The sequence below is a fragment of the Sphaeramia orbicularis genome, chromosome 13, assembly GCF_902148855.1.
Source record: "Sphaeramia orbicularis chromosome 13, fSphaOr1.1, whole genome shotgun sequence".
Classification (NCBI taxonomy): Eukaryota; Metazoa; Chordata; class Actinopteri; order Kurtiformes; family Apogonidae; genus Sphaeramia; species Sphaeramia orbicularis.
In genome coordinates, this window is record NC_043969.1 from 44,328,699 (window position 1) to 44,353,719 (window position 25,021).

The 25,021-nt window shown below is 35.8% G+C and overlaps 1 protein-coding gene across 1 annotated transcript in view; it reads left to right on the top strand.

Moving 5' to 3' along the window:
- ryr1b (ryanodine receptor 1b (skeletal)) overlaps positions 1-25,021 on the top strand; it is a 134,110-nt gene that overhangs the window by 105,190 nt on the left and 3,899 nt on the right. The window contains exons 86-104 of the mRNA XM_030151938.1: positions 623-696; positions 1,104-1,121; positions 5,818-5,898; positions 8,023-8,111; positions 9,175-9,303; positions 10,814-10,918; positions 11,106-11,111; positions 12,847-12,876; positions 15,083-15,112; positions 15,277-15,358; positions 16,300-17,609; positions 17,691-17,779; positions 19,072-19,249; positions 19,721-19,807; positions 21,444-21,698; positions 23,009-23,139; positions 24,284-24,326; positions 24,412-24,545; positions 24,631-24,691. Coding sequence (XP_030007798.1) covers positions 623-696; positions 1,104-1,121; positions 5,818-5,898; positions 8,023-8,111; positions 9,175-9,303; positions 10,814-10,918; positions 11,106-11,111; positions 12,847-12,876; positions 15,083-15,112; positions 15,277-15,358; positions 16,300-17,609; positions 17,691-17,779; positions 19,072-19,249; positions 19,721-19,807; positions 21,444-21,698; positions 23,009-23,139; positions 24,284-24,326; positions 24,412-24,545; positions 24,631-24,691 — 2,932 coding nt within the window. The remainder of the gene's footprint in view (positions 1-622; positions 697-1,103; positions 1,122-5,817; positions 5,899-8,022; positions 8,112-9,174; positions 9,304-10,813; positions 10,919-11,105; positions 11,112-12,846; positions 12,877-15,082; positions 15,113-15,276; positions 15,359-16,299; positions 17,610-17,690; positions 17,780-19,071; positions 19,250-19,720; positions 19,808-21,443; positions 21,699-23,008; positions 23,140-24,283; positions 24,327-24,411; positions 24,546-24,630; positions 24,692-25,021) is intronic.

The following is a 25,021-nucleotide window of genomic DNA, read 5'->3' on the forward strand; positions in this document are numbered from 1 at the left end:
AGACTTAATTGATCCCACCATGACGAAATTTCACAGTCGGCAGCAGCAAGTTACAAAAATAAAGTGCAGGAAAGACAGGTTGAAAATATACTGGTGAAACATGAGAAATATAAAGAGAAAAAGAAAAAAATCTGCTATTTATATAAATATTTATACAAATTTAGCTTTAGATTTAAAGAAAGTATACATGTTGTGATATTGGGGGTGGGAATAGAATAGAAAAGAATAGAATAGAATAGAATAGAATAGAATCTTTATTTTGTCAGTAGGGGTTCACACATGTAAACATGCACCACACACCTGAATTTGTCTTCTGCCTTTAACCCATTACATCACATGCATCACACACTGCATGCTAGGAGCAGTGGGCTCACCATATGAGGCATCCAGGGAGCAAATGGGGGGTTAAGTGCCTTGCTCAAGGCCACATTAGCCAACAACTCTCCGCCAACCCGGGGAATCGAACTGACGACCCTTCGTTCACAAGTTGACTCTTCAGCCATCTAGGCCACAGCTGCCCTGCGTAGATGTTTAATGAGTACTGTAATAAATAATATGTTTAATGTTCTCTAGACTGCTGTAAATACTAATGCACTGTGTGTTGTTCATTTGGTGTTGACAGTGTTTTGGACTTGAATGCTTTTGAGAGGCAGAACAAGGCTGAAGGACTTGGGATGGTTTCAGAAGAAGGCACAAGTGAGTGGCGTTCACAGCCCCTGTCGCTCTTGTAACACAGTCATGTCTTGGTTGTACTTCGCTGTTCTTCTGTTTCTGTAATCTGACCGTGTTAGGTTCACTGCTCAGTCTGTGCTTGTGTGCATTTGTGTGTGTGTTTGTTGGAGTGTGCCTGTTCACGGATGCCTGTCTGCAGGTTGTGTTTTCACGTGTGTTCAAGTGTTTAGATCCGTGCCACTGTTGTATCATCCGCAGCATTTTGACTGTTCTGTATGAAACTGTTGATCATCCACTGACAGTCATGGGATTTCTGGACTCACTGCGTCTCTCTTTGTCTTTCTCTCCCCCACATCACGTTCACTTTGCCCATTTCAACCCTTTACCCCTTATGCCCACGTCCTCCCCACTCGTCAATTTCCTGCTCTCAGATATGAAGCTAGAACGTGGTAAATGAACCTTTGCTCTCATATATTTCTTTCTCTTTCCCTCTCTTTCTGTCCTCTCTGTCTCTTTTAGCTCTTGATGATCTGACTAGCCTTTTTCTTGCTGTGAACTAAATATTATGCATTTCATTTCACACTCAAGGACCCAGTAAAAATCAAGCTTTACAGTCACTTTCGTACTCCTACAGTGTTGTAACAATGCATATGCTGTTGCGCTTATGCATTTTTATCTCCACCTTTTGTTTTTGAAGTGATTGTAAGGTTTTATTTTAAGCCTTGAGTGTTTTTTCACAGATCTACTGTAACTCCAACACAGTCAGTCCTCTGACTGATCAACGGGAAGGAAACACAGTAGCCTTGTTCCTCTCCCTCTCAGTTCTCTTATATAACTCACAGAGAACTACACTTTGAAATGAATTGCAGCAGCTGTAAGAACTCTGTAAATCCCAAATTATTAAATATAATCTGGTGTAGTTTGGAGCTACACATATGACAGCACATCAGGACCAATGTGCGTTACAAACATGTCGGAGAAGGGTAAGATTTTGAGAGAAAACTCAGAAATATGACCAAAAAATCAGATTAAAGTGATAAATATATGAGAACAAATTTAGAAGAAGTAAACTACAAATAGGACGTTAGTTGAAGTAGTGTGAAGGACATGGATTTGTTTTGTTTTAGTTTTTTGTCAACTTTCAGTCACAGGTTGGTTAGTTTTAGACCCCAAAACTATTTATTTAGGTTAAAATACATAAGCGGCAAGATGCAGCAGTTCAACAGGTAAACTGCTTATCTCAGTAAGTGTCACTCAATGAATTATCATCAATCAATCAATCAAATTTTATTTACATAGCACCACATCATAACAAAAGTTATCACATGACACTTTACATTTAGAGCTCGTCTACTGTAAACCAGACACTTATCTTCATTTTTCACTGTAATTCAACTTAAGTGATACAGCCATGTCTCAGAATTTCTTAGCTCTCAGAAACTTAGCATTTAAATCTCAAGTTTTTTCTCATTAATATAGAATAGAATAGAATAGAATAGAATAGCCTTTATTGTGAAATTAGGAGTGCTACTCCAGTCAGTGCAACAATATTAACAAAACACCAGGACTACAGAAATAAGGACAGGGCAAATATAAAATTACAAAAACTAAAAATAAGATAGAAAATATTCATTCATTTATTCATTCATCATCTGAACCCACTTTATCCTCACTAGGGTCGCGGGGGTCACTGGAGCCTAATAAGAAAATATAAATTTTACAATTTTCAAAGTAACATAAGAATAAAGCCAAGTGGAAATAAACAGAAAAATGGACAAAATATGAATAGATGCAAATTTACAGTATTAACAGTATGTGACAATATGTATATCTATGAATGATATTGAGTATATATTCTACAAAATAAATTTGTTGCTTCAATCTTTGGAATTCTGAGATTTTTCTCAAAATTTCCACCCTGCCTCCTTTGTTTGTTTTGTTTTGGGTTTTTTGCCTAAATTGGTCCTAATACTTGTACGCACAGCAAAACTCAGTGGAATTCATTTTATTCTCACTCACTCTCACTTTATTTCCGACACTGTCAGGCTTTCCTCTGAAACTCATCATTTTAGTCCCACAACAACAATTAAAGGCTCCTTTCTGATTCTTAGAAGGGCAGGAACCATCATTTGACCACCAGGATTTTTCCATGAACCCACCTGTTTTACAGACACATAGTCGGCCGAATTACATAAGTGACAAAGGGTGGATCATATTTAAAGAAATAAAGTCAATATGGGTGAAAAGGGTGAAGTGTTCTATTGGAGATAAGTGCTAATTTTCTCCAAACCAATGTAACAGAGACTCTTTAAACGTGATAAACCCCAGATTTCTTCTGTTTTTATGCATTTTGTTTCTGTCTCTTCTGTTGTATGTGATCCCACCCATTTGCTTGCCACAGACACTGGATTTTTTGTCGTCACTTAGCGTGATTACAGCTTCCTCCTCACACTTTGTTCATGTTTGTTGTGAAAAAAACATGAACCCCAGTCTCATCACTACAGTTTTGTTTTGTTTATGCACCTTCGTAGTTAAATCTGAGCATGTATTTGTGACAAATGGAGCCCGTTTTTTATGGCATGTTAAAGGGCAGTTACACACTGTTTCACAATGGAAATGTGGTGTCATTAAAAGCATACATATCTGAATTGAACACACAAAAAGCACTCCTTAACTCTCACTTAATGTAACCCCAACACTTATTAAATCAACTGACAATGTGCGTTTTTCAACATTAAATACACATTTGTGTTTCTATAATCTTTTGCAGAGTTCAGTAGATCTGTATTTTGCATGACGTTGTGCCTTGAAGTTATTTCTGTATATTTTGTTTCCTCTCAATATTTGTGTCATTAGGTGTTTATCTATGTATGTGAGTGTGTGTTTGTTTGTTCCTATCTGGATCCCTGTCTTCATTTAACTGTGTCCTTCTCGTTCATTTCAGTGTGATGTGACGGTGTTTGGTCTGAGTTTGGTTGAAACACTGTTTTCTTTAGTCACTGTGTGAGAATTAGACAGAGTTTCAGTTGGGGGAGGGAGCAGGAGCAAAGAAAACCATAAGAGGAGTGAGTGTGGAAGCCTCAGCCTCCCTTTACCGCTGACAAATGGACGGCGCCCAGAGGTCTTTTTGGATTTTACTAACAAATTCTAATGAAAGCAGGGGAGTGGTATGAAGTGCTGGTACTGACAGTTTTACTCATGGAGTACTCACATGTGTGCACCTACTTACATCGACTTAAAGACACACAAACATGCAGTTCCAGCAAGTTTTTATACAGGAAAATATCAGAAGTAACATAAAAATATATATGCATGTAAGTAGGTTTATTCAGGACCAATACTGATAGTGATTACCAGTGGCTGGAACCAGATACATTATATAGACAAAAGTATTGGGACACTTAGAATTCAAGTGTTTCATTGCAAACAATAATAACAAAAATATCATAATATAATTTTAGAAAGCTTTTATAATAAACATTTTTGCTTCATCTTTCAGGTCTTTTTTTTTTTTTTTACATGCACTCCAAAAATCAAAATCTTACCAAGTGTATTTTTCTCATTTCTTGTCAAAATATCTTATCACACTCAAAATAAGACATAATCACCTAAAGAGTAACTTTTCAGTGAGATATAAGAACTTATTTTTAGACAATAGATCTTGAAAATCTTATTTTAAGAAATCTTACCAAGATAATTTTCACTTGTTCCATTGGTAGATTTTTTTTTTACTTGAATTAAGAAAAAAAATCTTGAATTGAGAAAAAAAAATCTGAAAAAAAGAAGTCTTATTTTGAGTGTGATGAGATATTTTGAGTAGAAATTAGAAAAAAATCACTTGGTAAGATTTTGATTTTTGCAGTGTGGTCATCTAAAATGCATACAAGATGTTTCAGAGTTGGTTTTTACATGGTTGTAGCCAACGTTTAAATTTTTTTTTTTTTTTTTTATCATAATCATCATTTTAAATTGTCTATCTCCAGATTTCTGAAATATCTATTACGTTCTCACTGTAAATATTTGTTCTAAACCAAAAGTAGTAGGCTCTTTTTGTCCAGTCTCAGTCAGGAAAAACATCAGAAACACTGATTTGACATTAATCGTGATAATTGACGACAATTTTTATGAACATTTTAGCAATATAATACGTAAAATCAATGGGAATGCAACATCCTGCAACCTGTGTGTCTGATGTGTCCCAATATTTTTGTGAATACAGTGTACATAGAATAGGAGCAAAATGACAAATCTTGTTATGAAATTTTTTGGAAATGCTTTCAGCTGGGTTCTATGTAGTATTGATATTCCAAACTCTGACCAGCAAGGGTCAGTGTAGTACCAGAACACACTTATGACCAAAACCACCAATGAATCAACCCTATGTATCTGCAGACTGCATCACTCACCAAATAAAGTATAAAACTTATTGTTTCTATACATCTGTATTATGGTATTACTATGGTATTATGGTATTTCTTCTTCAAATTAAAATGAATAGACACTTGTTTGACAGTCGCTCAAAATAACACTGTCTTATAATCTTCACATGCTACGTCAGCTGATAGTTTACATTATAGCTCTGTTAGCTTAGCTCTGTTTTACGCTATTACTTGTCGTGATGTTATTACAGACAGAGGAAGGTGATAGGATTACAGTCAAAGTAATGTAGTTTTAAATTAATATATCAGATAATGAATGAAGAAAACACTGATGCCAGAAATAAAAAAATATATACCTACAGTCTACCTTAGAGCTTGTCTTATTTCAAAGAATGAAAATACAACTGCAGATCAGATTTTCGCTCCCTGACTGATTTTACTAATAAACCTGGCCTTGTCAAATATAGATGTATAATATTAAGAGGTTTTTATTTTTTTAATTTCTTTAATAATGAGCAGGATAATGTCCAGGGAACTGGCCATTATTGTGAAGTGTTATTTCACTGGTTCACTGCTCATTATCTATACTTGAAGTTAACGTGTGATGTAGACAGAAGATGGTGCAGATGTAGAATAAAGTTAGAATACATGTAGCTTGAAAATCTGCTGGTCTTTCTTTTAACACACCCTAATCCCTAATCCGTTTTAGTTCAGTTTGTATGCATCCGAACAGAGTAACTTGCATTTCCTTTGTCCCTGTGTCCAGATGAGAAAGTGATGGCAGATGATGAGTTTACATGTGACCTCTTCCGCTTCCTGCAGCTTCTTTGTGAAGGCCATAATAACGGTAAGTTATTATGTCTCTCACAGTCTCAGTTCAGTACAGGAATGTCATTTTGCACATTCCTGGTTGGAATATTTCAACCTGTTTTTCAGCTTGTTTTGCACCTTACAGTTCTCTTTCAGTACATTACAGTTATTATCCAGATTCTATCCAGATCTTTTTATACTTCTAATTTATATTGTACAGTCTATAGTGTTGGCTCTTATGCTACTGTATATTTGTCTTTACTCATGTTTGCTGTGGTTTTATATTGTTATTGAATGTGTGCCATGCTGCTGCTACACTGTAATTTCCCAGTTTGGGATAAATAAAGTCCATCTATCTATCTATCTATCTATCTATCTATCTATCTATCTATCTATCTATCTATCTATCTATCTATCTATCTATCTATCTATCTATCTATCTATCTATCTATCTATCTATCTATCTATCTATCTATCTATCTGTCTGTCTGTCTGTCTGTCTGTCTGTCTGTCTGTCTGTCTGTCTGTCTGTCTGTCTGTCTGTCTGTCTGTCTGTCTGTCTGTCTGTCTGTCTGTCTGTCTGTCTGTCTGTCCGTCCGTCCGTCCGTCCGTCCGTCCGTCCGTCCGTCCGTCCGTCCGTCCGTCCGTCCGTCCGTCCTCTTGATAGATCAAGGGTGTCAAACATACAACCTAGAATGAATTAGCAAGTGCAAAAATTACACTGAAGATATTAACAGTCAATGATCTCAAATGGGTCAGACCAGTAAAATACTATCATAATAACATATAAATAATGATTCCAAAGAACTCCAAATATTTGTGTCTATTTCAGTGTAAAAAAAAATGTAAAAGTACATGAAAATGTTTACATTTACAAACTGTCCTTTCCCAAAAAATGTGAATAACCTGAACAAATATGAACAACATGAAATGTCTTAAAGGAGTGATATTATGCTATTTTTTTTTAAATGGAATTATACATTTTAAAACATTTCCCTGTGGTCTACATAAACTGTAAATGCTCTGCTTGGGTCTGAGTTCTTCATTAATTCAACTCCACAGGTCCATCTTCAACCCTATTTCTGAGTAATGACACCAGAAAGGTGGTTTTGAGCACTGGCCCTTTAAATGCAAATGAGCCACTTCAGACCTCGCCCCATCCAGGCTGTTGACCATGCTTTCAGTCCCGTTCACCCACTGGTGTTCGATACAACTGAACATTTTAGGTAACCGGCTCAAAGTTTGGACATATTTTCAGTTTTTATTACAACCACTGCTGCTGATAAACAATTATGTCGTACTCTGAGAAATATTCGTTGGAAGTCTTGACCTTATATGTGCAAATGTCGTGACATAACTGGTTATAAAACGTAACAAATTAACAAGGAATTGAAACAGGTTGTAGAAATCCACTAGATTTTTGCCAGAATGAATATAAAGATAGCTTTGCAGCACCTAGAGGGTTCAAATTCAAACTTTTTGAATTATTAGGGTCCAAATACACAAATAAATGAACCAAAGACTAATAAAAGTAGGTTTCGCAAAACATGACCCCTTTAAGAGAAGTAAGTCAGATGCCAAATACAGATCAATGTGATCGCAAGTAAAATATTATCATAATAACCTATAAATAATGACTCAAGAATTTTTTTCTTTTTTGATTTAATGTGAAAAAATACTATTGCATTATGCCTATAAATAATGACAACTCCATATTTTTTCCCAAATATTTACATTAACATACAATGTGAATAACCTGAACAAATATGAACAACTGAAAATGTCTAATGCATGTAATATATGTGAGAATACATTGCCTGTTACTAAATGTTTTGTGCCTTTGTAAGTCAGATCCATAATGCACATGTATAAATGATCAGTTGAGGCATAATATTGTTAAAATTGCAAAAAATTTTTCTTAAGAAATTTCAGGTTTTTTAGGTTGACTTGTCATTATTTATAGGCTATTATGTTATTATTTTTCTGGTCCAGCCCGTTTGAGATCAAATTGGGCCGAATGTAGCCCCTGAAAGAAAATGAGTTTGACATCTCTGATAGATGATTGAGGTCAGATTTTTGTCTCTGTTTTGTTTGTATGTATATCCTGGAACTAGCTTGTTTAGTAAAGTATTATAATTCCAGTGTTAATGCACTTTTTCAGATTTTCAGAACTATCTGAGGACTCAGACTGGTAGCACCACGACCATCAATGTGATCATCTGCACCGTGGACTACCTGCTCCGACTACAGGTCAGTTTCATGTACAGACCTGAGAAGCAAAGGGACATAATAATTACATAGTTTGATATGATTTTTTCCATAAATGTCAATCTGAAAGAATACAATTGTGAACAATATTATCGCTTATTCAACTTTTTTACATTTCAGAACATCATTGTAGTCTGTAGTTGTACATTTTTACCTTGAGTGCTGTTTGTGGCACAAAAAAGGAGCATTAAAAAACATATAATTTTAAAGTGACAAATAATGATGTATGTATTGAGACTTCCCACCATCATATACTATATGGACAAAAGTATTGGGACACGTCGAATTCAGGTGTTTCTTTACTAACAGGGGTCTGGGATACAAAACAATAATGGTAAAAATCATAATATGGTTTTACGTTGGGATAAATATCATTGCATTGCGTTGGTTAATTTTGTTTAAATTGTTATCATTTTTACTCAATATTGATGTACATAAACTACATGGACAAAAATATTGGGACACATCATGGCTACAGCTGTAAGATGTCCTATTCATGCTGATTTGAGAGAAAAACATCAATATTTCTTTAACGTTTAATGAGAATTTTTTCTTCCTAAGCGAGATGTGAAGAAAGTAGTTGGTTATTTGTGGTAGAAAATTATTATTTACAGTCAAAGCACGAAAAATATTTTAGAAATTTAGAGGTAGAACATTTAAAATCATAGTCATGGATAAAAAAAAACAAAACAAAAAAAAACCTAAATCAATGTTGAGGAAAATTAAATAAAATCCAACTCTAAGGCGTTTTGGAAGCAAAGATAACAATTTAAACCAATCTAACCAATGCAATGATGTTTATCACAATAATTATAAACCACTAATGAAACCATATTGTAACATTTGTCATTATTGTTTTGTATCCCAGACCCCTGTTAGAAAAAAAAGACCTGAATTCAACATTTCCCAATACTTTTGTCTATATAGTGTGTTACCAACTTGAACAGTTATTAGTAATCTTTTCAACTTTGACTATGGTCAGAAACCCATGTTCATTCCATTTGATGTGAGTGGTCACATTCTTCCTCCTTGTTCTCGAACGCAGGAATCCATCAGTGACTTCTACTGGTACTACTCAGGAAAAGACATCATCGATGAGCCCGGTAAAAGGAACTTCTCCAAAGCCATGACTGTGGCCAAGCAGGTCTTCAACAGCTTGACAGAGTACATCCAGGTGAGAAGGTTACTGTTGATCTCACGTCGTCAAAGAGGAATCATGAACATCCTACAAAACAGACACATTTTGTCATAAAACATCTGTTATAAAAATGAAAATACTTTGACATTGTTCAGACAGATAAATAGTATCTGTAGAATATTATCAACAAAGTGACGCCCTAGTAGAAAAACAATTCAAGAAGCTTATTTTTCATGAGCAAAGACACTGTTTTGAGAACAGAACAGTACATCAGTTGTGTTTGTTAACATTGGATTTTGAAGGTGAATAGTATGTTAACAGTTTTAGCTCTTATTCCGGACTTTAAAGCTCACCGGCCAATAGGTCGTTTCTTCTCTGACGAAACTACTGGTCGGACTGATTTCAAATTTTATATGTGGCTTCCATGGGACAATGTCTGTAAAGTTTGTTCACAGTTTTGAGATACTTTGATTTTTCTTATTTATTGACAAATTTTTGAAACAATAAAAATTTTTCTTTACTTATAATGGTCCATATTTTGATGGTTTATAACATGTAAATGGTTAGAGATATCAATATACAGTCACAGAAAAAATTATTAGACCATCAAAAGTCATCAAAAACAACAGTTATGCAATCAAGTACTAACTCCTGTGTGTATCACGTGACTAAAACAGACAGAAAAGAAAACATGGAATGCCTAAAAGCACTGTTTTTGTCAGTACAGTGCCATAGATACTGATGTAAGAACTGAAGTGATTTTGGTTATTATCAAGAAAACCATGGAAAATGGATAGATATCAGCTCTGAAATTAAACTACTATGAGCTATTTTTGTTGGTATCATTATATTTGTCCAAACAAATGTACCAGGCATTAAAATGAACAAGAAATTGAAGAAAACAAGGGTGGTCTAATAATTTTTTCCACGACTGTAGTTACTATTGAGCACTGAGCATGGAACTGTTTAGCAGCAAAACTGTTCAATCAATTCATACCAAATTGAGTTTATAGATTGCCAGTGACCCAGAATAGATGTCATTACATTTTGGTAAAGGCAGGTCCAAGTTCAAATTTTTATGATTTTGTTAAACTCTTCCCATTTACTTATAATTGGTGAAATACATGCGAGGGGCGGGGTTTGTTGTGCCTGGAACTACTTGCTCTAATGTGAAATAGGCAGCAAAAGTGAAGAAAATTCATGATGTACATTTAAACTTTGATGCAGACTTTATAGTCATTCAGAATACAAGTGAACACAGTAAAATTTTGTGTTGTAAAATAAAAAAATATATATATATAAAAGTATATTATAATGCACAGCAGCTAAAATAGTATAAAGTGCAGTAGTGAAAGTGACATGAGTTAACAGTAGTGGAAAGGAAAGAGAGAAAAAGAGGAGGAAGGTCTGTAAGATTGGGTCCTGGAGAAACATTGAATGTTGTTTCTGAGTGTTAAGCTGAACCTCTGAGTATGAGTTAATTCACTGTATTCTGACTTTGGCTGAATACGTTTCATATTTGTGTATAATGTGTGCTGTTCTTCAGGGTCCGTGCACTGGGAACCAACAGTCTCTGGCTCACAGCAGGTTGTGGGACGCCGTGGTCGGCTTTCTGCACGTCTTCGCTCATATGATGATGAAACTCGCTCAGGTAAGAGTCATTTCAGACCTCACTCACTCTGCGTTCACATTTATATTTCATTTAATGTCATGGATCATTTCTGTCAACTACAAACTCTGTAATGTCACACACAAATGCATAATCAGAAAATTCTTGAAGTCATTTATCTGGTGTCATTTCACTAATTTTATGAATTGTTTTTCTCATTTTCCTGCAGAGTAAAGTATGTATTTATTTGATTATTACTGTTTTGTTTAATCTACTGGTGTTATATCTTAACTCTCCCCACCTCCTCTCCTCTTTTCAGATTGTTTCTGCCTCTTTAATAAACCCAGAGGGAAACTATTAGCGACCGTGAAGGGTTTATAGTTAACGTTACACACTTCAGTATGTTGTACAGTGAAGTTGAAGGTTTGACAACAAATGAAGTTGTGCTTCAGTCAAACTCAAACCTAATGCACAGTGTCCTTAGATGACATTATTTTAGATTTATGATGTACTTCTAATTAAGTTTAACACTAATACAAGTTAATACTTAGTTAATATGAATGTATGTAGTGCATTTTTCATCATATTTCTATCAACATTATGTTTTTATTTAAGGTTTCAAGTCAGTTAAATATATTGTCGCTGTCAGGTGGAAACCTTTTATGTCCAAAATGCTTATTTTTAAGGAAACCGGAAAAACGATTCATATTCTAAATAAATTAATGGAGTTAATAGGTGTAGTCACAAGCCGTTTTCAACACTTTTTATTTGTTAAATAAAACCGTCAAACCAGTGTGAAGACTAACTAATAGAATTGCTTCATGACCAAAAAAAAAAAAAAAAGGAAAAAGACCAAAAATGGACTTAAGAGGTTTCTACAGAAGAGGATTAGGGCCACTTAAAACAAATAATTAAAATTAAGGTCCAATATATATTTTTTTATATTATATATATATATTATATATATATCTGAGGAAAAAAAAGTCAGAATTCAGAGATTAAAGTCAGAATGCTGTGGAAAAAACGTTGGAATTCAGACTTTCTTTTCTCAGAATTCTGTTTTTAACCTCAGAACAATAATAAAAAATATTTAAAACAGAATTCTGAGAAAACGGTCAGAATTCAGACTTTTTTTCCTCAGAATTCTGATTTTAACCCCAGAACAATAATAATAAAAAAAAAAAAATATATATATATATATATATATATATATATAGAAAACAGTCAGAATTCGGAGATTAAAGTCTGAATTCTGACTTTTTTCACAAAATTCTGACTTTTTTTCATCAGAATAATAGCAAAAAAATATATTGGACCTTAATTTTTTTTTTTTTCCAGTTCCCCTAATCCTCTTCCATAGGTTTCCACCCGACAGCGATGATGTATAGTTATTTTAAAGAGGCTGTAGTTACCACATTTATAAACCCACAGTCTCTTCTACTCAGAAATCATCAACTTCACTTCAGATGGCAGAAGCAGTTTGAGTTACTCTTTCTATGTTTTTAAAGTTTTTCCTCCCTGTTTCTTTTTTTCCAGTTGATTCTGTTCAGTATAAAACGGCTAATCCTCCTGAATTAATGAAGTTCCCGTTGGTTTCATACTGACAGTGCTTAGGATTTGATTGTGCTTTAATAACTTGTGTCTGTGTTTGACTTAACATGACGCTGCAGTGTTTCCTACTCAGTCTAACTCTGTGTGACAGTGCTGATTGCTACTGATACTGCTGATTAAAGTTATTAATATTTTTCGCTCTTTAAATCTTTACAGTCGGTCTCTACATGAATAATATACAGAATAAACTATTTCAGCACAGACGGCGTGTTATGGTTACAATTATAGAACTCTGACCGCAGTAATCAAAGCAGTATTTACATAGAAATGCAGTATAATACATGAGCTCAGACAATGCAGAAGTGAAGTAAAAATGTTGATGGATAACATTTTTTTATTTTCATGTGTAACCCTGTTAGATGCACCCTGATCCTGGACAGCGAAATGGCGTAAGAATTTGTGTCTCTGCACTAACGCCATCTCATTTACTGGCCATTCATGCTTCTTTAAACACATCACGCTTCATTAAACATGACTTAATATAGTCTCTTCATCATTTACAGTACTGTGCAAAAGTCATATTCCACCTCTTTGTTGTTTTTGCAGGGTTGAAACGATCATACATATTTATTTATCATTTTCTTTTCTTCATATACAACAAGGAAATATGTGCACAGGCTTAAAAGACACACAAAAAACTCAACTAAATGGGTTGTAAAGGTTGAAGTCACTATTGTTCTGTACATGTTTCCCATACAGAGACTGACAAATGCATATGTGTGGTCATTAGAACTTTACTAAACCAACAAACAGAATGATGGACTAAGACTTTTGCACAGGACTGTACACCCCCTTCTTTGCTTATTTTCTATGATGCATATCATGCTTTTTCTTTGCAACGATTCCTTTTTTTCAGTTTTTGTAATAAGTCATTAGTTCACATGTCGATGGACATTCCTTGTTAATGACGAAATAACTATCATTTTACATCAGTTATATTTGTAGGTTTTAAACCTTCAGCATTTAAGCATCTGGCTTTGCTTCTGTTCTTCTTACTGTATTTAACCCAGTGTTTCTCAAACTGTGGGGCGCGCCCACCCGGGGGGGCGCGAAGGCTTTCCAGGGGGGCCATGGGATCATTCCTAGGTGTTTTGTTTTTCTTTCTTCAGGTTAGAACACGTATCAGGTCGAACTAATGTTTTAGCGTTGGAGCACCCTGGACTCATTTTAGGGACATACAACAAACAAATCTACTGCCATGGTGATCTGTGACTAGACTAGACCAAGAGTTTAGGTTTGGACAATGGACAAGGACTGGACTGGAAAAGACAAATGTGCAGTGTTTCTGGTTTTGCACAGTTTGTACAGGTTGCACTTTAATGTTCTGAGATGTGCAACGGAAACAGGCTCATTGCAGCCACTGATATTGTTAAAATGTTCATCTTTGTTACCAACATTTGTTTGTTCTACAAAAAAATTTACCTTATTGTCATAGTTGTAAGATAATTACACATTTCCTATTTTTAACTGGAAAAATAATGTCTTAGGGAGCAGTTTTGTTGAGGTCATTTATATTGTTCAATCAAAAATCAAAGTTATTTTTAATTTGCACAACAAATTATTCAAGGAAAACTCAAGAAGTATTCTAATGATATTGATGTTTCTTTCAATAAAAGTTATAATTGCACCACAGGTACGATGTTTTTGGGGTTGAGGGGGGCTTGGAGATTTTTCGTGCTCCAAAGGGGGGCCCGACAGAAAAAGATTGAGAACCACTGATTTAACCCATAAAGACCCAGTGCTACTTTGATGGCAGTTTCTCTATATTTAAGTTTTCTTAAGTGATTTATCACTATTTATTGTAATATTGTCTCATTTATTTAGCTTTTTTTTTTCAGTAATAAGCAGGTATTTTCCTACATTTAATTTACTGATCATGTAGATGTTCATAAAAGCTCAGATTGAAGTTGAGAGTTATTATATCAGAAACAGAGAAAACTGAAGAAAAAGTGACTTTTTCAGCAAATTTATCATTAATTGAACATAAACCAAGTGTGTCCATCCACTGTCAGTGATCCAACTCCATAGGTTTTACTGGTGAATCAATGTTGTAGAAGATGACAGTGGTTCCATGTTCACTACGGAACCTTTGAACGTCCAAATGGGTCATAGCTGATGACCGTGAAAAGATGACAAACTGTACTGTTCTGTAACTTTACATCAATTATTTGCATGTATTGATAGAATTAGTGGATCAGAAGATACTAAACATTTGACATCAGTAGATTACATGAGGGTCTTTATGGGTTAATTGTTTTTTTCACTTCAGTTGTCGAGGCAGCTTTTCCTTTAGACCTCCACCAGCGTAAACAGCCCTGACATTCAGTCTGAACTATGTGGGGCTCTCGCTGTCTGCTGGTCCAGGTCTTCAGGACCGTTGAGATCAGTGTCTCCATACATTTACTGTTCAGTTATTCCCAGACTACAGCCATATGTTGTGAATAAAATGGAAAGGCTGTTCTATCTGTCAGACATTTTCATCCTTTCACATCTTACCTCTTTGTGTTCCCAGTTTGTGTGTGATGTTCCATCACATTCAGTGTATTATCTGTGATGTTAAAAATGCATATTCTTTATTTACAAATGCAAACCCAGGATCATTTCTGGAGTAGAACACACTCTGAGGTAGTATCTGTTGCTGGTTTTTCTCTCATAATGTGCAGAATCCTACTTGAAAGAACCACATATCCTCCTGATATACCATCTGAATGTCAGTCTTTGTTCTTGTTAAGGTGTTGTTTTCTCTACTCTGTGTTTGTTTCTTTGCTGTGTGATGAACATAATTGCAGGATTCAAGTCAGATCGGATTGCTGAAGGAACTTCTGGATCTGCAGAAAGACATGGTAGTGATGCTTCTGTCACTGCTTGAAGGTAAGACGTCAGCCATGACCCAACAACACCTTTTCACCTTTTATTCCATGACTTTTTCCACTGATTTTCTGTTGTTTTGTACAATGAAGCTCATACAGCAGCACTGATGAAACCCTGCAGAAACCACTCTGATCTATTTTGTTTGTCTGTTTATTTTTTATTTCCAATATCAACATTTAAAAGCAACAACAACAAAGCAAAACACTTTTAAAAACATATTCGAAAAGGAGTGGGATGAAGTGAATTTATATAGTCCCGCCCCCTTATCACATCTTCCTTTGCTGACCATACAGTCCTATGTCACCTCTACAAAATAACTTAAAAATCTTACACATATCAAAATAAATTCTGACCAAACCTGCATACAACGCAAAAATATTATCCTAATATAATGGACGTTCTGTGTCCGACGCGTGTCCCGTGTCCCAATGTTGCGACACGGGAGGGCGTACGGGTTCAATGCCGCTGTTGCACCACGGTAGAGCGCTATTGTATAATGGCACCATGGGTACATATAAAAATAAACTGTCATTTCATAGCAACATTCCGAAAGCTCTCCATTGCTAGCATATTATATATTACATGGTATATCATAATACATTTTCCATAATCATATAATTTACTATACATTATATATATCGTGTGATAGCACACTATATATTAATACACTATACAATGATATATCAACATTATAAAATAGTTATATTTACATTGTATAATAATACAATGTAAACATAAATATAGAACATATTATAATACATCATTTATAATCATTTAATACACATTATATACGTTACATAATACGTTCTACAATCTTATAACATTTTAAAATAATTATGTATACATAGCATATCATATATATTATAAGACAGATTTTATTGCACTCAGCCATTTCCTGTTGTATTTTTTTGTCGTCCTCTGACTCGTTTCGTTGCTTGTAGGTAACGTGGTGAATGGTACCATTGCCAGACAGATGGTTGACATGTTGGTGGAGTCCTCCAGCAACGTGGAGATGATCCTGAAGTTCTTCGACATGTTCCTCAAACTCAAGGACATCGTGGCGTCCGACGCTTTCCGCGACTACGTGACCGACCCCCGTGGGCTGATCTCCAAGAAGGACTTCTCCAAGGCCATGGACAGCCAGAAGCAATACTCACCTTCAGAAATCCAGTTCCTCCTCTCTTGTTCCGAAGCTGACGAGAACGAGATGATCAACTTCGAGGAGTTTGCTGATCGTTTCCAGGAGCCGGCCAAAGACATCGGTTTCAACATCGCCGTCCTTCTCACAAACCTCTCAGAGCACGTCCCCCACGACACTCGCCTCCAGAACTTCCTGGAGCAGGCAGAGAGCGTGCTCAACTACTTCCGCCCTTTCCTGGGTCGCATTGAGATCATGGGAGCCAGCCGAAGGATCGAGCGTATTTACTTTGAAATCAGCGAGGCAAATCGCAACCAGTGGGAGATGCCGCAGGTCAGAGAGTCCAAACGCCAGTTCATCTTCGACGTGGTCAACGAGGGCGGCGAGAGTGAGAAGATGGAGCTGTTTGTGAACTTCTGCGAGGACACCATCTTTGAAATGAACATCGCTGCTTCTATCTCCGAGCCTGAGGGTGATGGTGTGGAAGAGGAGGATGACGAAGAAGAGGAGGAGGGCGGAGGAGGCGAGGGAGAGGGTGGAGAAGGAGAAGAAGGCAACGGAGAAGGCGAGCCGGCAGAGTCGGCCTCAGCTTTTGCAGAGTTCCTGAAGAGCGTGGTCGACTTTTTCAACATGTTCACCTTCCGTAACCTGCGCCGTCGTTATCGGAAACTCAGGAAAATGACGGTGAAGGAGATGGTGATCGGCCTGGTTACTTTCGTCTACACTATTCTGATGGGTATCCTCATGTTCGTCTACAGTATCTGCAAGGGCTTCTTCACGCTCATATGGAAGGTGCTGTTCGGTGGAGGTTTAGTGGAGGGCGCCAAGAAGATGACAGTCACTGAGATCCTCGCCAGTATGCCAGATCCCACTCAGGATGAAGTTCACGGGGATCTGCCGCCTGAACCGGGAGCTCGAGAAGTCCAAGACGCAGAAGGAGCAGCAGATCATTTAGATGCAGTAGAAGGAGAGGAGGGAGAGGAGGACGGAGAGGAGAGGGAAGGTGGACGCCTGCCTGGTTTCAATACTCCAGGAGGACTGGGAGACTTTGGTGAGACGACAACTGAGGAACCTCCGACTCCAGAGGGAACACCGCTGCTGAAGAGGAAACTGGTAAAGCATTCAGTATGATGGTCATTTAATAATGTTCTGTTTTGATTATGTGTATTTAACTGTGAACATATATTTGAACAGCTGGCTGCTGCAGTGGGAGGACCAGGCGAAGGAGAGGAGGAAAAGGTGGAGGTGGAAGAAGAGGTGCCTCAAGAGACTGAGAAAGCAGAGTAAGTGGACAAAAGTATTGGGACACCTTGAATTCAGGTAGGGTTTTTTTTTAACAGGGGTCTGGGATATAAAACAATAACAACAAATATATAGTTTTATATTGGGATAAATATCACTACGTTGGTTAGTTTGGTTTAAATTGTTATCTTTGCTTCCAAAATGTCTCAGAGATGGTTTTGACTTAATTTCTCTCAGCATTGATTTATTTTTGGATTTTTTTTTTAATCCATGACTATGATCTTAAATGTTCTACCTCTAGATTTCTAAAACATTTTTCGCGCTCTGACTGTAAATAATAATTTTCTACCACAACTCACCATCTATTTTCTTCACATCTCACTAAGGAAGAAAAATCTCCCATTAAACTTTAAGGAAATATTGATGTTTATAAACTATACGGACAAAAATATTGGGACACGTCATGGCTACAGCTGTAAGATGTCCTGTTCATGTTGATTTGAGATAAAAACATCAATATTTCCTTAAAGGGGTCATATTTTGCTAAACCCACTTTTATTAGTCTTTGGTTCATTTATTTGTGTATTTGGACCCTAATAGTTCATAAAGTTTGAATTTGAACCCCCAGGTGCTGCAAAGCTATCTTTAAATTTATTCTGGCAAAAATCGAGTGGATTTCTACAACCTGTTTTAATTCCTGCTTAATTTCTTATGTTTTATGAGTAGTTATGTCACAACATTTGCACATGTACGGTCAAGACGTCCGACGAACATTTCTCCAAGTACGACATAATTGTTTATCAGCAGCAGCAGTTGTAATAAAAACTGAAAATATGTCCAAATTTTGAACCAATTACCTAAAATGTTCAGTTGTTGGTTGTATTAACGAAGACCAGTGGTTGAACGGGACAGAAAGCACAGCCAGCAACCTGGAGGGGGTGGGGCCTGAAGTGGCTCATTTGCATTTAAAGGGCCAGCGCTCAAAACCACCTTTCTGGTGTCATTACTCAGAAATAGGGTTGAAGATGGACCTGTTGAGTTGAATTAATGAAGAATTCAGACCCAAGCAGAGCATTTACAGTTTATGTAGACCACAGGGAAGTGTTTGAAAATGTATAATTCTTTTTAAAAAAGCAAAATATCACTCCTTTAATATTGATGTTTTATTCATCCTCATTATGATATTGAACAATTTGCTTCTAAATGACATCAAGGCCAACAATTTATAAGTGAATATAATGTACTCAGTATGAATAGGTCATCACACAAAGAAGACAAATATGTAGATAATGATGTATCATCATCAGCATGGATTCTTAATGTCACTTTTCAGCACTGAGAACGGAGAGAAGACCGAGAAACCTGAACCTGAACCAGAAGTGAAGGAGCCTGAGGAGCCCGAGGAGCCTGAGGAGGTGAAGGTGAAGACCAAGGCGAAGAAGGAGAAGAAACCCACCGGGGAGGGCTTTGAGCTGTGGAACGAGCTGGAGGTTCAGAGGATTAAATTCATGGTGAGAATTTCTCTGTTGTAGAATGTTACTACAGTGACCTCTGACCAGTATGATCCGCTTTGATATTGCTTTAATAACATAAAATATTTGCAAACTTTTTATGTATATTTCTTTCATTACATTGATAATACATTGTCTAGTACATATTGTACAAATTGATGTTGTAATTGTGTTTAATTGAGTGTTTTAATATGTGTAATTGGTATATATTTTTTTTTTTTTTCTTTTTTTTGTTGTATTGATCATTTCTTTCCTGCTACTTTTTTATTATACTTAAATGGAGCAACTGAAACAAACTAAACATTTCCCAAACAAAAATTGGGATTAATAAATTCAGATTCTGATTTGTAAATATTCACTGCTAACTCATTAATTTCCCAATATCAGTGAAGAGACTGAGTTGTAAAAATGCAGTGTTTGTGATTTGCTGAGGTTATACTCGAACCATCTTCTCTTTATCCTTCTCACCAGAACTACCTTTCTCGTAACTTCTACAATCTTCGGTTCTTGGCCCTGTTCATCGCCTTCGCTCTCAATTTCATCCTGCTCTTCTACAAGGTCTGTTCAGTTGTAACTAAATGCGCACAATACATACTGTACAGTAGGACAGGGGTGTCAAACATACGGTCTGTGGGTCAAAACTGGTCCACCAAAGGGTCCAATCAGGCCCTCGGGATGAATTTGTGAAATACAAAAAATTACCCTGAAGATATTAACAATCAATGATGTTAGGATCATTTTAGTTCAGGTTCCACATACAGAACAATTTGATCTCAAGTGGATCAAACCAGTAAAATACCATCATAATAACCTATACATAATGACAATGACTAAAAGTAAAATTAAAGTAAAAACAAAAAGTAAAAGTACTCAAAAATGTTAACACATACAAAAAATGTGAATAAACTGAACAAATACAAACAACCTGATATGTCTTAAAAGAAGTAAGTGGAATTTTAACAATATTCTGCCTGTTACTAAATGTTTTATGCCTTTGTAGATCTACTGTGATCTGTAAGTTGTTATTTTTCTTAAATGTTGGGTTTTAGAAACTGAAACGCTTCTACATGCTGGAGGGGTTGCGAGGACACAGAGCCAAACCACACCCACATTTTTTGGTCCTGTATGAAAAGTACAACTTTTTGGAAAGAGGTTGGAATAAAAATAGAGAAGATTTTGGGTTTTAAATTACAGCAACCCACTGTGTCACTATTGTTAGGAGATCTTCCTGATGATTTGACAATAAGTGATAAATACCTTCTAAAAATCTTTGGTTCTGCAGCAAAATAAACAATCACTCGTAAATGGCTTCAACTTGATCCAACGATGCTGGAGGACTGGTTGAAAATTGTTGATAAAATTCACAAAATGGAGAGATTAACATTTATGCTGAGGCTGCAAACTGAACTTTACGTAACAAGATAAGGACAAATGGATGAGTTTCTTTTAATACAATTAATATGGGGTTTGTCTCATAGTCCTGTGAAATGCTATATAAACTGCTGCTCTAAAAAAATTAATTAATTAGGTAACAGGATTCCTATTTCATAACTGTAACCTAAATTATTATTTGGTATGTTCTGTATGACAAAATGATAAATAACTAATAAAAACTAAGTGTCAAAAAAAAAAAAAAAGAAATGTCAGGTTTTTCAGGTTATTCACATTTTTGAGGAAAGGATAGTTTGTAAATGTTACTTTTTTGCACTAAAACATGGAGAAAAATTTGGAGTTGTCATTATTTGTTCATATTATATCATATTATATTTGTTCATAATAATATAAAGCCAGAAACCAAATTATTTAATAGTATCAGTCATATTATGGTATATAGCATAGATACAGTTAGACTAGGAAGGCTATTATTGTTATTAATTATATTAGGAGAAGGGGTGGGAGTTTATAAGTTGTACTTCTTCTCACTTCTTTTCGAGTATGTATAATATGTCTTATGTTTAAGTGTTTTGTTTATTTATTTTCTTCTGTTTGACATTCATATTTGAAATAAATACAGCAATCAATCAATCAATTTATAGGATATTATGTTATCATTTTACTGGTCCAGCCCTACTTGAGATGGTATTGGTCTGTATGTGACCCCTGCAGTGGGCATATCAGGTACATAATAGGGAGTTACTCGTTTGTTCTCACCCTTTTAATTCTAGACTCCTGCTACTCTGTCTAAACTCTCCAGGTGTCAGAGACTCCTCCAGGCGAGGAGGAGTTCGAGGGTTCTGGTCTTTTTGAGGGTTCTGGCCTGTTTGAAGGTTCTGGTGCTGAAGAAGAAGGGTCTGGATTAGAGGAGGGAGGGGAGGATGAGGATGAAGAAGGACCCTTGTACTACTTCTTAGAAGAGAGTACGGGCTACATGGAACCGGCTATGGCTTTCCTCGGCATCGTCCACACCATCATCTCCTTCCTGTGCATCATCGGCTACAACTGCCTCAAGGTGTGTGTGGTTTGTTCTGCATCTGCTCCACAGAATAGAATAGAATAGAATAGAACAGAATAAAATAAAATAAGATAAAACAAAATAAAATAAAATACAGTTCAATTCAATACAATACAGTACAATAGAATAGAATAAAATAAAGTATGAAATATGAAATTATTAGTGCTACTCCAGTGCAATAATAGAAAAAAAACAATACATCAGAGAATAACAGGGTGCTGTGCAGGTCTTAAAAATCCTAAAAAGTATTGAATTTTGAAACACCATTTTCCAGACCTTGAAAAGTCTGGATATTTGTGTGTAAGTCTTAATAAAGTATGGAAAAAGTCTCTCTCATAGTCAAATTTTAGAGTATGCTCAAAGGCACATAATCTTATAAAATAAATACATGAGGAAAGCATATAAAAAAACCTGATCTGATTTCACTAACCAGTCAGTACTAGAATGATTTTAGTGAAATTTGTTTGTGTGATATCCATACACTTTTTTTGATTTTCATATGTTTTGAAAACGTTTCTCTCACTAAAACATAATTTACTGCGAATTATGCATGCATTCATTCATTCATTCATACATTTATTAAAATGAACGTTTCTAATACACACAACGGGTACAATGTCAACCAAAAAAGTAGGAACACAAGTATAAAAGTACATAAAATTAAGGTCTTGGGGAAAAAATAGCAGTGTAGAAGAAGTCTGGAAAATGTCGGGAATTTTTATTTGGATTAAGAGCAAGCACCCTGAATAAGAATAGAGCGACTGTAAAATTAATTAAATAAGACATAGACAAAGAAAGACTTTACTTTTCATTCCAGATTTTACATCAAAAGTGGAATTTCGCTGCAGGTGGGTCAGGAGGCAGCAGTAATAAATAAAACAGGCGCTATATTTACAGGATAGAATAAATATGCATATAAAAACTATGTGTGAAATGTAAAAAAACTATGGTTCTCTGATTAAAAACTATTTTCACTGGTGAATATTGCATAGTTATATTGCACAGTGGAGCAATCCTGTGTAGGTGAGGGTGGGTGTGTGGGTAAGAAAATAAGAAAACAGAATATAAAATTATACAAAAAGTTAAATAAGAATAGAACTAGAAGTACAATAAAAAAAAAAAAATTGACATCAAGTATGAATAGATAATATATCTGTGAATGAGTCTATGAAAATAGTGCATTTATGTTTGATAATTGTTGAATAAATATTGCAGGAACAGAGGATTATTGCACAAATTGTCATATTTGTTGCTGTTTGTGGGTTTGTAACCTTCTCTTTCTACTGCTTCTCCTCTGAACCGTCCAGGTACCTCTGGTTATCTTCAAGCGAGAGAAGGAGCTGGCCAGAAAGCTGGAGTTCGACGGTGTCTATGTTACTGAGCAGCCTGAAGACGACGACATTAAAGGCCAATGGGACCGACTAGTCCTGAACACACCGTAAGAACCCAGAGAGCATCCACCCTGAGTGATATTTATAGGAGGATAGAAGACGAGGAACTTTAGGAGAGGCAGAATATGAACTGGAGGTATACAGGGTGTCCATAAAGTCTGTGTACAATTTAACATATTTAATACAAAAGCAAAAGAATAGACAGATATGTGGAAATTATTACAAAATGAAAAGTAGATATTGAAGTTTTGTTTTTGTTTTTTGCTTCATTTAAAGGGGTCATATTTATCTAAACCCACTTTTATTAGTCTTTGTTTCATTTATTTGTGTATTTGGACCCTAATAGTTCATAAAGTTTGAATTTGAACCCTCCAGGTGCTGCAAAGCTATCTTTATATTCATTTTGGCAAAAATCAAGTGGATTTCTCCAACCTGTTTTAATTCCTTCTTAATTTGTTACATTTTGTAACTAGTTACATCACGACATTTGCACATATAAGGTCAAGACTTCTGATGAACATTTCTCCGAGTACGACGTAATTGTTTATCAGCAGCAGCGGTTGTAGTAAAAACTGGAAATAAGTCCAAACTTCGAGCCGATTACCTAAAATGTTCAGTTATTGGTTGAATGGGACAGAGCAGCACAGCCAACAACCTGGAGGGGGCGGGGCCTGAAGTGGCTCATTTGAATTTAAAGGGCCAGCGCTCCAAACCACCTTTCTGATGTCATTACTCAGAAATAGGGTTGAAGATGGACCTGTGGAGTTGAATTAATGAAGAATTCAGACCTAAGCAGAGCATTTACAGTTTATGTAGAGCACAGGGAGATGTTTTAAAACACATAATTCCATTTAAAAAAGCAAAATATCACTCTTTTAATGCACCTCTATATGGGCACCATTAGTTCCATGAAGCACATCAAGACGGTAGAGTTTATTTAACCTATTTCATCAACAGAATACCTGAAATACACAAATACAATGTGATTAAAAACTCTGAAAACCAGAGTACATAGAACAAATCTAATTAACATGCCTCATCAGTTGCTTTTATATTGGCAGTTTTTGTGAAAATATGCTTGAATCTAGTGGTAGTTTGTCATATTAAGGTCAGATTGTAGGGCATTTTAGGGCATACATACAACACACTGTGAGAAACTGCAATTAATTACCTATATTTTCCTCTTTGCAGCACTTTCCCCAACAACTACTGGGACAAGTTTGTCAAGAGGAAGGTGAGTTTTCCACACAGCTTTGTTGCAACCATGTTTTTGCAGATGTAAGCAGTGAAATGATGTGTCCATACTGTGTCATATTCAGGTTCTGGATAAATATGGTGACATCTACGGCAGAGAGAGGATTGCAGAGCTGCTCGGTATGGACTTGGCTTCTCTCGACGTCAGTGCCATGACGCATGAAAAGAAACCTGAACCCGATACCTCCATGTTCGCCTGGTGTGTACTTATACTGTCTTTAACATGAACTATTCTGTTAATAGGTGTAAACTGTCTTTGAATAAACCTCCTCCTCTCTCTGCAGGATCACCTCTATTGACATCAAGTACCAGATCTGGAAGTTTGGTGTTGTGTTCACAGACAACGTGAGTAATAGAAGTAGATTTATCTCACCTGCTGATAGGCCATGAGCTATTGTGAAGGCGCTGTGTTTGTTGTCGTCTTTGTTAGCAATTTTTAGTTCCATCAGAACTACTGGGTGGATTAATTTCAAATTTTATATATGGCTTCCTTGGAACAAAGTTTGTCCACAGTTTTGAGATACTTTGATTTTGGAAGATTTTTTTAAAGACTTAAAATTTGCCTTTACTTATAATGATCCATATTGTAATGGTGTATAAAATGGAAATGGTTCTAGATATGAATATTACCACTAGTTACTATTGAGCACTGATAGGAAGTCATATATGGACTTT